This window comes from Fusarium pseudograminearum, chromosome 1 (genome assembly GCF_000303195.2).
Source record: "Fusarium pseudograminearum CS3096 chromosome 1, whole genome shotgun sequence".
Lineage (NCBI taxonomy): Eukaryota > Fungi > Ascomycota > Sordariomycetes > Hypocreales > Nectriaceae > Fusarium > Fusarium pseudograminearum.
The window spans coordinates 4402441-4415382 of NC_031951.1; the positions used below are offsets into that span (position 1 = coordinate 4402441).

At 48.9% G+C, this 12942-nt stretch overlaps 6 protein-coding genes across 6 annotated transcripts, besides 1 other annotated feature; 2 read left to right on the top strand and 4 right to left on the bottom strand.

Moving 5' to 3' along the window:
* Window positions 1-249: 249 nt before the first annotated feature.
* FPSE_11525 (uncharacterized protein) lies at window positions 250-2598 on the bottom strand (the record flags this gene model as incomplete). The annotated part of the gene is made up of 1 exon (XM_009264642.1): window positions 250-2598. The coding sequence occupies one exon, from the start codon at window positions 2596-2598 to the stop codon at window positions 250-252; it is 2349 nt and encodes a 782-aa protein (XP_009262917.1).
* Window positions 2599-3156: 558 nt separating this feature from the next.
* Window positions 3157-4398, bottom strand: FPSE_11526 (uncharacterized protein; the record flags this gene model as incomplete). The annotated part of the gene is made up of 1 exon (XM_009264643.1): window positions 3157-4398. The coding sequence occupies one exon, from the start codon at window positions 4396-4398 to the stop codon at window positions 3157-3159; it is 1242 nt and encodes a 413-aa protein (XP_009262918.1).
* A 1225-nt stretch (window positions 4399-5623) lies between these two features.
* Window positions 5624-5643: a microsatellite.
* Window positions 5644-6656: 1013 nt separating this feature from the next.
* Window positions 6657-9263, top strand: FPSE_11527 (uncharacterized protein; the record flags this gene model as incomplete). The annotated part of the gene is made up of 1 exon (XM_009264644.1): window positions 6657-9263. One exon carries the CDS (start codon window positions 6657-6659, stop codon window positions 9261-9263), a length of 2607 nt encoding a protein of 868 aa, XP_009262919.1.
* Window positions 9264-9471: 208 nt separating this feature from the next.
* FPSE_11528 (uncharacterized protein) lies at window positions 9472-9892 on the bottom strand (the record flags this gene model as incomplete). The annotated part of the gene is made up of 2 exons (XM_009264645.1): window positions 9472-9762; window positions 9827-9892. The coding sequence occupies 2 exons, from the start codon at window positions 9890-9892 to the stop codon at window positions 9472-9474; spliced, it is 357 nt and encodes a 118-aa protein (XP_009262920.1).
* A 450-nt stretch (window positions 9893-10342) lies between these two features.
* FPSE_11529 (uncharacterized protein) lies at window positions 10343-11691 on the top strand (the record flags this gene model as incomplete). Its single annotated transcript, XM_009264646.1, has 5 exons — window positions 10343-10397; window positions 10469-10510; window positions 10576-11111; window positions 11174-11564; window positions 11615-11691. 5 exons carry the CDS (start codon window positions 10343-10345, stop codon window positions 11689-11691), a joined length of 1101 nt encoding a protein of 366 aa, XP_009262921.1.
* Window positions 11692-12143: 452 nt separating this feature from the next.
* FPSE_11530 (uncharacterized protein) lies at window positions 12144-12600 on the bottom strand (the record flags this gene model as incomplete). The annotated part of the gene is made up of 2 exons (XM_009264647.1): window positions 12144-12354; window positions 12410-12600. 2 exons carry the CDS (start codon window positions 12598-12600, stop codon window positions 12144-12146), a joined length of 402 nt encoding a protein of 133 aa, XP_009262922.1.
* Between the last annotated feature and the right edge of the window lie 342 nt (window positions 12601-12942).

Here is a 12942-nt window from a genome sequence, read left to right on the forward strand (position 1 = left end):
TAGACATACATTGTACAACTAGACCAAGCAAATCTTTTACCTTGAATTTCAATAGGCATTTGCATGCATAATCAATTCCCCGACGGCATATCATAATGTAGACCTTAGTAAATGGTTGATATGGGTAACGGGATACTATTAATGAATAAGGAGTCGGAAAGGCCTTTGTATATCTCCCTATGCTTTCGCAGATGACACACAGCTATCTATCATGTATTCTTATGAAATGTCTAGCATCCGACTGTCAAATTATTTCCCCTCCAATGCCTCCGCAATCCATACTGCCTGAATGGCGCTGACCTTTTTGGCGTAGTTCTTATTAGTATAAACGTGCTCTAAGAACATGATGGCCTCCTTCTTTTGTCCATGCAACATGCTGGCGGGATGAATAGCTACAACGTGCTTGCCCTGAACCGTGACGTAACTACTGTCGGGAGCTAGCATTGCAGTCTTCAGAGCAAAGCCTCGCATGAAGCACTTGAGGACTTGCTCGGCGCGTTCTGGCGAGATTGGAATAAATGGCTGGGGATCAGCTGGTGGAGCTTCATCCAAAAGCTTCTCCTTGAGACACATGCCGCGAAGCTGCCTTCGGATGTTCAGAGCCTGTCTCATGTTTCGCATGTTGATCTTCCGTTGCTTGCACCAATTCACTCTGTCTGCGTTCTCGGCGGTGTACTGCTGAATGGTGGTAAGATACGTAATGATGTCTCCCTCGCGGCGCTGAAGCTCCTTTCTAAAGGTCTCGACCTCTTCCTGTGCCTCCTCAGACTGTATACTCAAAAAGATGTCTTCGCCAGATGTGATGCAGGAAATAATGTCGATTGCTTCAACCACGCAGTCAAATTCGGGACTAGCAGAAGCAAGTAGCACGGCTCCCAGAGGCGCAGAGATAGGGAAACGGGCCATTGTTTCACCAGTCTTGGTGATGGTGCCATCATCGTTCAGAGCACCAAGGAAGTGCAAGTGAATCAGCGCCTTCTCGATTGCTTCTGTTTCTGGAGGATCCATAAGAGGAAACGCCAGAACATCTTGGATTCCTCGTGCTTTCATGGTCAAGACTGCTCCCAGGACGTCATTGCGAAGAATTTCCGGAAGGTCAGAATCTTGCAGTGTCTTGAACGCTGTTTCCGGGTACAGGCGGAAACATTTACCTGGGCCTTCACGACCAGCTCGACCAGTTCGCTGGATAGCAGATGACTTTGAGATGGGTTTGGCAAGGAGAGATTCCATACCAAGACGAGCTCGGTATTGCTTCACCTTGGCTTTTCCACAGTCCACCACGTATCTGACTCCAGGTACAGTGACTGATGTCTCGGCAATGTTTGTTGCCAACACGATCTTTCGAGTAAATGACGCCTTGACGGGCAGGAACGCCTCGCGTTGTGCATCCATCGATAATTGACCGTACAGCGGGAAGACCTTGATCTTGGGGACGTCTGATGCCAGCGTTGCCGCGTATTCTTCGATTAATTTTTGCGCCACCTCGATCTCTTCTTGACCTGTTAGGAAAGCAAGGATGTCTCCTGGAAGTTGTTCTTGCAAGTGAATTTTGTATATCGTTGTAAGAAGCGCGTCCTGAAGATCAGCTACTGGCTTCGGCTCATGGTGAACCGTTACCGGGTATTGCCGTCCTTTGATCTTGAGAACCTGGAGCAGATTCTCGTCTTGCGTCTTAGGGCGAACGTCTTTGAAGAACTCCTGGATGCCCTCCACATCTGCTGTTGCACTCATGATGATGACCTTGAGAGGAATACCGCCGCGACCAGACAGATCGCTAGCGAGAATCTGCTTTAGAAAACCGACCAGGAGATCAACATCAAGACTCCGCTCGTGGATTTCGTCAACCACAATAGCGCTATAGTGCTTGAGATTAGGGTCTCGCAGCAGTTCCTGGAGCAGCATACCCTCAGTCAAGAACTTGATCCGCGAACCCTTGGGTACTTGATGGTCGAATCGAACTGAATAACCAACCAAACCATCTAGTCGCCCCTTTCCTAACGGAGTACCGGCTTCCTGAGCGACTCGATGGGCTAGTGTCGTTGCGGCGACTCGTCGAGGTTGAGTGATAGCAACCGTGCCCCCAACTGAAATTTCTTCGTCCGATCCAGCGAGCTTGATCCTTTGCCGCCTGCACCAGGGCTCCTGGTAGAGGAACTGAGGGACCTGTGTACTTTTGCCGGAACCTGTCTCACCAACTAGGACAAGAACATCGCTGTTGTTCCGCAGCGCCTGCTGGATGTCCTCGCGATACTGCCAGATGGGAAGCTGCTTGCGAGTTTTAAGCAGTTTCGGGTCTTCTCGACTCCGTGGTTTTTCATTGTAACGGTCTTTGACTCGGCGGTCATTTGGGTTTTTGGTTGGCCTTTGCTGTGTAATTTCCTTCTTCCTCTCTGGTATGGTGGCCGCTGTTGTTGTTGTTGGGGTCTCGCTGTCTGTTGTTTCCGATATCTTTGCTTCAGCTTCTTTAGGCTTGGGGGGCGCTGTAAGGTAACCCTCTAAAGAAATGACTTTTCCTCCGACGGTCAGAGCATTCGGATCCTTTGACTTTGTCTTTCGCTTCTTAGCCGGAGGTCCAGAATTATTGTCGGTCGCCATCATGTTTATAGTTGCTCGCGCTCTTACAGGTTCATTGTAGCTGGGGTAGCTTTTTACTCTGGAAAATTTCATGCATGTTTAAGTGAGTCAACAGTGTTATGATGACCACACACTGTACACACTAGCACATATACATGTCTATCATGAATGCGGTTTCCTTCTATTTAAAAGACTTTACAATAAGTTCCTCGGTCTTAAAAAGTATAACATTAACAAACGTCAATCTTGTATTACTAAAGCTTCTAGGGTAAAAAAGTTAAAATCATCAGTCAAATTTGAATGATGCCCAATTCATTTGCATATTCACATCTCATACAATGCTCCCAGAGCGCAGTTATTCGTACTTGACACAGGTTACAGTCCAAGACCAGGCCAAAACTAGACCTGCCATTTTGCGGTGTAGATACCTCGGATTGGCAAATTAAACCGTCGCTCATCCTTCCTAAATCAAAAACGTTTCCATGTTCCATGATATTGTATGTGCCCATTCTACTTGATACGGGCCAGGCGTTCTCGGTTCATTCTCGTAGCATCATCAACACGATCGCTCTGTCCTCGAGGTTAGCAATGTATCCAGACTGGTTGAAACAAGAAGTGACTTGCCTTATCCATAATACGATCGATCTGCTTATTCTGCGTGTCAACCTCCTTTCCAATAGCTCGGCCGACCATGTTCATCATGGACACCTGGCCCTCAAGTTCGTTGATACCATCGTCGATCTGGTCCTCGAGTTCGTCGGCTCCTTCTTCATCTTCCAAGTTGAACTTTCCGTAATCCTTCTTGCGTGGTTGTTGTCGTGGTCGAGCAGCAGCGTTCACGTCTTTGAAGTTGTTCTCCATACGCTGATTGGCTTGGAAGCCATCACGGCGTGTAGCTTCCCGTTGTTCTCTTTCCGACCTGTGGCGATTCATAACATCCTCGTCCGCCTTGGCTTTACGCTGCTTGGAGGTGAACGGGTTGCTGACGTGAACGGCAAACATGCTACCGTTGAGTGTCTTGAGCTCGGCAGCTCGATCCTGGGCAATTTTGTTCTGGTTGGCAGCCAGATCGAGATGCTTTTCGGTATTGTTGAGTCGTTCTCCCTGAGCTCCTAGACGAGCGAGGGTGGCACGACCAACTTCGTTGGCTTGGCGAGCCATCTGTACCGAGCGGTTGACCGAAGAGGCACTCTCCTGCTGGAGCTGTCGCTTCTCCGCAAGGATAGATTGGTATTCAGCTTCTTCCTGTTCCTCGGCAGTCAATTCGCGCTCCTCGCCGTAACCACCGTAAGAGCCACCAGCAGCCCCCGATTGTGGACCGTTGCTGCCAGGCTGCTGCTTTTGTGCCTGGCGTTCCTGAGCGCCGGCAAAAAGATCATCGCGGTTGTTGTCAGGCTCGCTAGGCCCGAATCCACCATAACCACCGGGACCTCTTGCACCAGTAGGTGCAGCAGGGCGGTTCTGCGAAGGAGCATCACCATATCGGTTTCCACCATAACCACCACCGGATCCGTATCGGTCAGCGCCATAACCACTTGGGGGCTGAGAGTTATAGCCTCCTTGGGCAGGAGGAGGAGCGCCGTAAGAGTTGGCGGCTTGAGGACCGGGGCCGGGGGAAGGGGCATTGCCTAGACCAGCGCGGGCTTGCTGGTAAGGAGTCACGTTGGCGTACTTCGCATCATCGGCGTAGGGATCTTTGCCGCCTTGTTTGGCGTAGGGGTTTTCGGAAGATGCAGACTGAGACGACTTTTTGCGACCGAATAGGGCGTGGCGGCTGGCGTCGTCGCCATCATCGCCTTTCTTTCCAAAGCCAAACTTCTTCATGTCGAATTTTGTTAACAAGGTTGAAAGTGAAGTAAAAATCGGTTAGTTGTCGAGATGAGTATTCGTGTTAGTGAAGAGGAAAGAGAAGAAGAAAGGAGTATGATGGATGTCAGAAGCTGAAAGGAGACGAGGATGGACGGTAGCGCTGGGCTGCCGTAACTTTATGAGCGGCAGTAGGTTCCATGGGGGCTCCATTAGTAGCTTCCCGTACCCATACCTGGCTGGGTGCTACTCAGGGACCTGGGCAGGTACTGGTGGGGGAGGGCGGACCCTGGGGGCGGTGTCCTGTGTACCTGACTGTCCGCAACATGTACCCGAGCGACCTTTGGGCTTTTCTTGACTGGTTGATTGGCAAACTGTATGTCATGGGTGGCGTGTCCATCCATTTAATTCTAGCATCGTTTTAGGGATGGATCAGGTATTCGTCAGGCCTAGACTATGAGAAGGTTTGGGTTTGCAGGGCACTTCTGTTCTTGTTACCTTCCACTACACAATGGATGCAATGTAATAGACGCCCAACAAGCAAGCGCCTATCGCCTGAGATGCATGGATCCATACCGAGCCCCTGGTGTTACAGCCTCAATCTGGAACTGGGGGTCCTCCATGCAAGTCCCTGAATTCTTAACAATAGTATACCTTGGGCAGCAGCTACGAAGCTATTGGGACTGTGATTCAGGTCTTTGTAGTGGCCGTGCCTCGTGGACATAAAAGCCCAAAGTTTAACAGAACGAGATACTTTGATAGCGAATGCGAGGACTAAGGCAGGTGGCTCAGCCTTTAATGCGTCAGCTTGTGGCGGCTGCTGCATGTACTATTTTGGTCAACCTGTTTGCTACCTCACTCAGTATGTGGTCATGTTGTATCCTTAGGATAATCTATACGAATACAATGTTGCGTACAAAATGGATACGGATTTCGTTGAAGTGTCGTATTAAACAAAGCGAAGTGAGCCAATATCTAACAAACACCTGCGGATACCCAGGCTAAACTCCCGTATCAATATGGTTTCATATGTGGGTAGCAGATCTTATGCCACATTCCGTGTTCTAGAAGGGATCTGGAATGGAGATTCAGCCAGTGGTTGAGAATTGATCATGAATGTCTGGCCTTGAAGATATGGTTATGGTTTTGACTTTTTCCCTTTACAGTGAATTTAATTTTTAGGTTGCTGATACTGATTGTAGATGTATCATTTCGAAGTCGTGTGCATCGCCTACTAATTAATGTAGGTAGGTAGGTAGGTAGTCCAAGTCGAGTGATTCAACCTGATACCTAGAGCGAATGCGCGATGCCAACCTGGAATTCAATTAAATGCTTATCTGTAGTACCGTATCCGCGTTCCAAAGACTTCAACTAATCTGGGGCTCAAGTCGATGATCGCTCTAACCGTCTATCATATATTCGTTGAAATCAAAGAACAAGCTGGGGAGGGAAATGTTGAATTCATAGATAGGAATCGGCCGGTGATTTATCAAAGAGGTGCAAAAGGAATAGCTGCAACCGAGCCCCATTAGATACAAGCATAAGGGGAATCAAATATGGTATGCACAAGTTAAGCCCGAACGTGTATTGAAACGCCACGAATTGTATTCACAGATGGACCTAAGCTACCATCACCATAACCCACTAGCCTCGACCACTAAAGATCCAAGCTGCCAGTCCTAGAACTGCTGAAACCTGACATGGATTCTCCGCACCTTCAGTGTATGTACAGTATGTTAGAGCCTTTCAGAAACCACAGCGCACATGGTTGTGATGAATCTCCCATGATTGGCCGCTTCGCCGATGCGTCACCTCTGGCTCGCTCCTCTCCGATTCAGTCAGCCTGTGTGAGTATTGAGTTTCGTCCATTTTTATCCCATTCATTGTGCCAACTCCAAAAAGCGCGTTGCGCTCTGTCACATACTGTTTCGGGTTTCCTCGTCAACTTCCATTTTATCACAACTTAACTTCTGCTTTGCTGATTTACGTCATGCTCTACATCTCCTGAGCCGGCAACTGACCGCCTTGATCCAACCTTCCTAGAGTCGTGATCGGTTCATTATCACTGCTCTCTTATTACGACTCACAGAATTTCTCATAAGTATTAGCAAGATGATAACTCGAATACACTACAAACTACATTTTCTCACCATTGGATATCACACCCTATTATCATATTTATCAATATCTTGACTTGAAGGACTTAATTAACACCATTACAACCCTGAACTTGGCCTTCTTCGTCTTTGAAGCTCCCTTCCGCTATCGGAACCGTCATGTCTGTCTTCACCTATGATCCAGATCCTCCGCGGGTCTCATCTCCTTGGGCAAAGCTCAGTGATTCTGGCAAGGATAAAACTGAGCATCTAGGCTCAGACGTTCCTCAACCAGATCAGCAGCCAGAATCCGGACCATTATCCGACTACGGAGTCACCAAACTTCAAGCCGAGCCACAAGACGGCCCCACGGAATATAAGCTTCATTTACTTCTTCGGCCGCGGAGAGTGTTCACGCGCATGAGTACAACCAACAAGTCACGCCATGGACGACCCAAGTTGTCAGCCCCTTCCCCCGCTGCGTCTAGCCAGCCTCGACAACAGAGACTCGAGAGCTTGACGACCCAGCTCTTGTGGAGACTGCAACAGTCTTCCCCATACCACTTGTCCAGCTCCAAGGAACTAGCACTCCCAAAGCTTCCAGACGACAACGTTGATCTTACTGCTCCTGTAAAGCTCAAGAAACTCGTCCCTGGCTTGGAAGAGTCCAAGGGGGCTTTGTATGAAATAGGCGTTGCTGACGATGGCACGCTTGTTGGTCTTACCAAGGACGAGATGGATGAGAGTATTACAACCTTGAGAGTCATGGCCGCAAGCTTAGGCTGCGCTGTCAAAGTTCGTCGGAGAGTCATCGTTGGTGACTGTGAATGGGCCGAGTCCACAGAACTAATCGACAGTACTGTGGTCATGCCAGATGAAGTCATCAGAAGCGGCAAACTCTGGGTCGCAGAAGCACTTGTCATGCCTTACCTCGGGTTGATAAATGGAGCAAACAGAGAAAACGACACCGCCTGCAATAAACAGTCTGCGGCAGAGAACGACGCTATGCCTAGCCGTGGTAGCTCGTCCACACCGCAATTGAGAGTTACTTTCACTGGACCTACAACCTCTGGCAAATCGAGCCTGCTGGGAACATTGTCAACGGGGATTCTGGACAATGGTCGTGGCAATAGCCGCCTTAATTTGCTCAAACATCGTCACGAAATGGTTACAGGAATCACAAGCTCGATAGCCCAGGAGCTCATCGGGTACAAAGATCAATCGATTCTTAACTGTAGCCATGCAAACATTGAGTCCTGGGTAGATATCCACGACTGTTCTGAAGGTGGTCGCTTGGTGTTTGTGTCGGATTCCGCGGGGCATCCAAGGTATCGACGTACAGTCCTTCGTGGTTTGATGAACTGGGCTCCTCATTGGATCATTCTATGTTTGGCCGCCGATGATACTGAAATAACCACAAGGAGCCAAGGAGTGCCCGATGGCTTGGGTGTCTCAGCAGGTGGTGTTGATCTCGTCAAAGCACATTTGACTCTATCCCTCAAACTGGGCATTCCTCTGGCAGTTGTCGTTACCAAGATGGATCTCGCTTCCAAAATGAGCGCACGCAAAATCACTAACAAGATTTTGTCAGCCGTTAAAGATGCTGGGCGTGTACCTAAAATCCTTCGGCCTGATCAGAAGATATGGGGAGACCTAAGCAGAGTGCCCGATGACGATTCCGCCAATGTGAAGGACTTGTTGAAGGGGATTACGGAGAATGGAAATCTGACTGAGATTGTTCCAATAGCGTTCTCGAGTGCAGTCAAGGGGAGCGGAATTGGCCTTTTGCACGCACTGTTGGAAAATCTACCACTGCCATCTACACCAACCGCACGCGATTATATCGGAATGGCATTGAATCCGGAACAGCCCAAGTGTCTCTTTCATATCGATGATACTTTTTCTCCGTCAGGTTCTTATGGACATTTGACCGGTGGTTCCGCTGAAATGGCCGGCCCTGATATTGTCGTATCTGGTTACCTCAGGTTTGGACAGTTTTCTATTGGAGACAAGATTGTTGTTGGGCCTTTCCCGCCCGAGGACGAGGAACCTCGCGAGTTGACTCCAGAGGGCAGACAATCTCCAAGTAGTTATGGACTGTCGATCTCACATCCATCATCAGCAGAGCTGGCCCGTGTTGCTATGAAGAACGCTATATCTGCGTCGACAATTGCAGGAGAGTGGCATGATGCTCAGATTGTTAGCATACGTAATCTGAGACTTCCAGTCTCAACTCTCGAAGCTGGGCAAGCTGGGTCAATTGGCCTCAACATCCAATCACCCACGACTCGCCCCCAGAATGGCAGTATAGGCCACACTGCTGTCTCTGAGATCCCTCGCATTCGCCGAGGCATGATATTGGCAATACCGTCAAAACATATGGCAGATACTGGGTTGAAGTTGCAAGCTGCAAGCGGGTTCACGGCGGTTTTTGAAGACCCAGACATTCATACACTGACCATAGGCTCTTTTGTAAACATATACATTGCTAGCATTCGAACGGTAGCGCGCATCCGCCGAATATCTCGTCAAGACAACGGATGGGACGCCGGAGCGGAGGACACGGATGAGATGGAGGAGATCTTCAACCTCAACGATGAGCTTGACTTGAACAATGTTGGAAATGAGAGCGACCAGCCCAAGGGTGGAGTTGAGATGGGCTTGGAGCTTCTGCATCACCGAGAATGGATAGAGATGGGGTCACGAGTTATACTGTTAGAAGGTGGGAGTCAGGATAAATCTGGGCTAGAGGGTTTCGTTGGTAAAGTCGTTGAGATTGTTGACTAGCAGTTCGAGCGTGTTGTTTTCTAGAGCGTTATTGTTTAATTGGCGGCAGTATTTGCTTATTTCTTTTTGTCTAGTATACTTGATCGTTTTTTAATAGCTGTTTCATGACACAGTTCGTTTCTTGGATACCGCATTGTCATTCTAACAATTCTCTTTATCATAACTCCAAAGACGCCAAAAGTAGATGCAGACTCCTGGTACTGTTGACCTATGCCCTAACTAAACCATAAAATAATGTCCACGTCAAGACGAAACCCGAGATGCCGTTAGAGATGCCGCCCATCCAGAAATCAAAGAGTCCTCGGTAAAACCGCGAAGGATCAAGAGGGGTATGGCCCTTGGGAAGTGATTCAGGGGCGACCTTGAGGACGTAGAAGAGCAGAGTAGTGATGAAAGAGAAGACGATGTAGACGAGGAAGCCGTAGTAGGACTCGAGGCCGAGGACTCCAGCAGTGACTCCGAAGAGGGAAGCAGTGAGACTGTGGAGATTGGAAAGAGCCTGTGCGCAGAAAATGTTAGCAAATCTATTTCAGAGCCGATCGATATCAAGGGTAGCTACTAACCTTGGTGTTGTGAATCATAGACTCAGGAACGATTGGGTTGATCTGGAGTTCGCGTTCGGAAGGCATCGTTGCGAATATGATAGGATGACCGTACTCGTGTTAATTAATCGCTTGTTCGGGGAGTATTTTCGGACAGCACCAGGCAAGGAAATGAACAGCTCCGTATCACGAATGAAGCTATCAACGCGCGGTACTGACTGTGCCCATGATGACAGCGTGTCGGTCCGTCTTAGATTCCGAGGACCGAAAGGTAGAGTGGAGTCAGCCAATCAATACAACCAATCTAGAGCTCGGTCCGGCTACCGACAGATGGAGAAGGGACCCCTCGCCCCTCCATTGACTATGATTCCAAATGAGCAATTGCTTGGTGGGGTTAGATAGGTACTGTCTAACGTTAGTTAGTATGGGTAGCTTAACTGGAACTTCTTCTTAAAGATCCCGCCTGATCTGTAACTTGCAATTCACTATTTCCTGAGCTGTTGTAACGATATTTATTCACCAAACTTATCAATCACGATGACGCAAGACTTTGCACCTCTCAAGAACGACCTGTTGCTTCGCACAGCATGGGGTGGGTTATCAGCGCTTCGGTTGCTAGAATCATGAGGGACCTGTGCTGAGACTTTCTGCGTTGCAACTTAGGCCAGACCGTTGAGCGCCCTCCTATGTGGGTTATGCGACAAGGTAAAGGGGCAATTGAATCGAAAACAAAGATACGTGTAACAATATCTAACTGGTTCAATCAACAGCTGGCCGTTACCTCCCCGAGTACCACGAAGCCAAGGGCAACCGAGACTTTTTCGAATGCTGCCGTGACCCCGAAGTTGCAACAGAAATCACCCTTCAACCCGTTCGCCGATTCGCAGGCCTCATCGATGCCGCCATTATCTTTTCCGATATTCTGGTCATCCCACAGGCCATGGGCATGACTGTCGAAATGGTTGACAAGAAGGGCCCGCACTTCCCCGAACCGCTCAAGAGTCCCGATGACGGACAGTACAGCCAGGTTCTCGCCAAAGATGTCGATGTTGCTGCTGAGCTCGGCTACGTCTATGACGCCATCACACTGACACGCCAGAAGCTTGATGGCCAGGTGCCATTGATTGGATTCTGTGGTGCTCCCTGGACGCTGTTCTGTTATATGGTCGAGGGAGGAGGTACCAAGCTGTTTGCACAGGTCAAGACATGGATCTACAAGTACCCCGAGGAGGCAAAGAAGCTTCTGTCCAAGATCGCTGATATTTGTGTCGAACATCTGGCTCTGCAAGTAAAGGCTGGTGCTCAGGTAAGATTCCTCAGAAGCGTATAGGGTACGGCGGTGTATAGCTGACACAATTGTTTTCTCAGTTAGTGATGGTCTTTGACTCATGGGCAGGAGAGCTTGGGCCTGCGTCCTACCGCCAGTTTTCTGAGCCGTACCTCAAGCAGATCGCAGAGAAGCTTCCTGCTAAGATTCAGAGCCTGGGTCTGGAAAAGGTGCCCATGACCGTGTTCCCCAAGGGCGCTTGGTACGCACTCGACTCTGCCTGCAACTTGGGATACAACGTCATTGGAATGGACTGGCTGCACGACCCCAAGGAGGCTGTCAAGATTCGAGGCGACCGCAACATCGTCTTTCAAGGCAACGCTGACCCCGGTGTGCTTTATGGCACCAAGGAGGCTATCACCAAGGCCGTGGAAGAGATGGTCGAGGGCTTCTGGGTTGGAGACAAGGGCTGGATTGCCAACCTTGGTCACGGTACGTATTCGGTATATGAAGTCGATCGACGCAAGCACTAATGAAAGCAGGAATCACCCCTGGCGTGAACCCCGATCACCTTAAGCACTACTTTGAGGAAATCCACCGCCTCACCAAGAAGAACTGATTGTAAACTGTGAAGTTGTTTTACATTCGTGATTTTTTGAGATGTTATAAAGGAGTGGAAATAGGCGTGAGAAAATAAAGGGTTAGCATGAGACTAAGGACATCAAGAACTAGGTCCTGAAACAATGTAACATAGCAAAAGAGTGTCTATGAGCAAAATATTGAGAAAATGTATTCTCGTTGCATATAATTCATTTGACAGGATGATATCTTTGTGTTTCCTCCTATTAGGTACTGCATCCGCCTATCCTGTGTCCTTCCGTTACCCCATTTTGTTTTGTATGGTCTACATTACTTAGTAGCCAGAACCCCTCTTCCGGGTCCAATGTCAAAGGCGCCAAAACACCAAGCTGTGAAAAGAAACCCAGACCCAATGATAGTAGAACATGAAAACTTTTGTTTCGTTCGTGAGAATTAGAACGACAATGAGAAACTTGAAGAAGCTCTCACATGTTAAGCCTTCTTGCCAAAAAGCCAGTTCTTGCCTTTCTGAGCCAATGACTCGCCAGAAGTAGGGGAGGGAGCAGAGCTGGGTTCATCGTCGTCGGTGATAGCAGCTTCGTTGCTGGCCTTGCGTGTAAGCTGCACGTCCTTGTCCTTGAAGACGTTGCCAGCGCCACCGCGACCTGAGTACTGAGTACCATAAGAAGGACGTCGGGGCACACTATTGTCAGAAGTCAGTGAATGGGTTCAAGAGGCGAGAAGAAGGGGAAGCATACGCTTCAACATCTTGACGCTTACGAGTCTCGCGAGGATCGTCGTTCTTAGCCATGTTGCCTGTACCACCTCGGCCGGTGGTCACAACGGGGCCCTTCAAGACAGGAGTCTGGAGCTTGCTGGGGTCTGTCTTTTCTGTGGTGGTTGAATCGGCCATGTTGCCAGCGCCGCCGCGACCGTGAGAGGCAAGCATTTTGTTGAAAGTGATGTTTGTTGAAGATGTGATAGAGAGAAAGTCAAGATGACTACTTGGAGTTGTAGTTGTCTTTGAGTGAGAGTGAGTGCACCGTAGTATAGTTGACTGAGTAGCCAAGTTCTGGATCAAACCAACGAGATTATTTATCGTTCTTAAAAGAATTGCAGTGGCAAAGAGTGTAGTTCAGATAATCAAAGTACGAAAAACCAACAACAGTTGTAGGCGGCGGTGGTGACACTTTTTAACTCAATGCCAAGTCTGTCCTCGTGATGTCGTTATTCGGTGCCAGAAATTTCCCCTGCCCTGTCTCTTACCTGTAAGCTGTGATCCCATGATCAA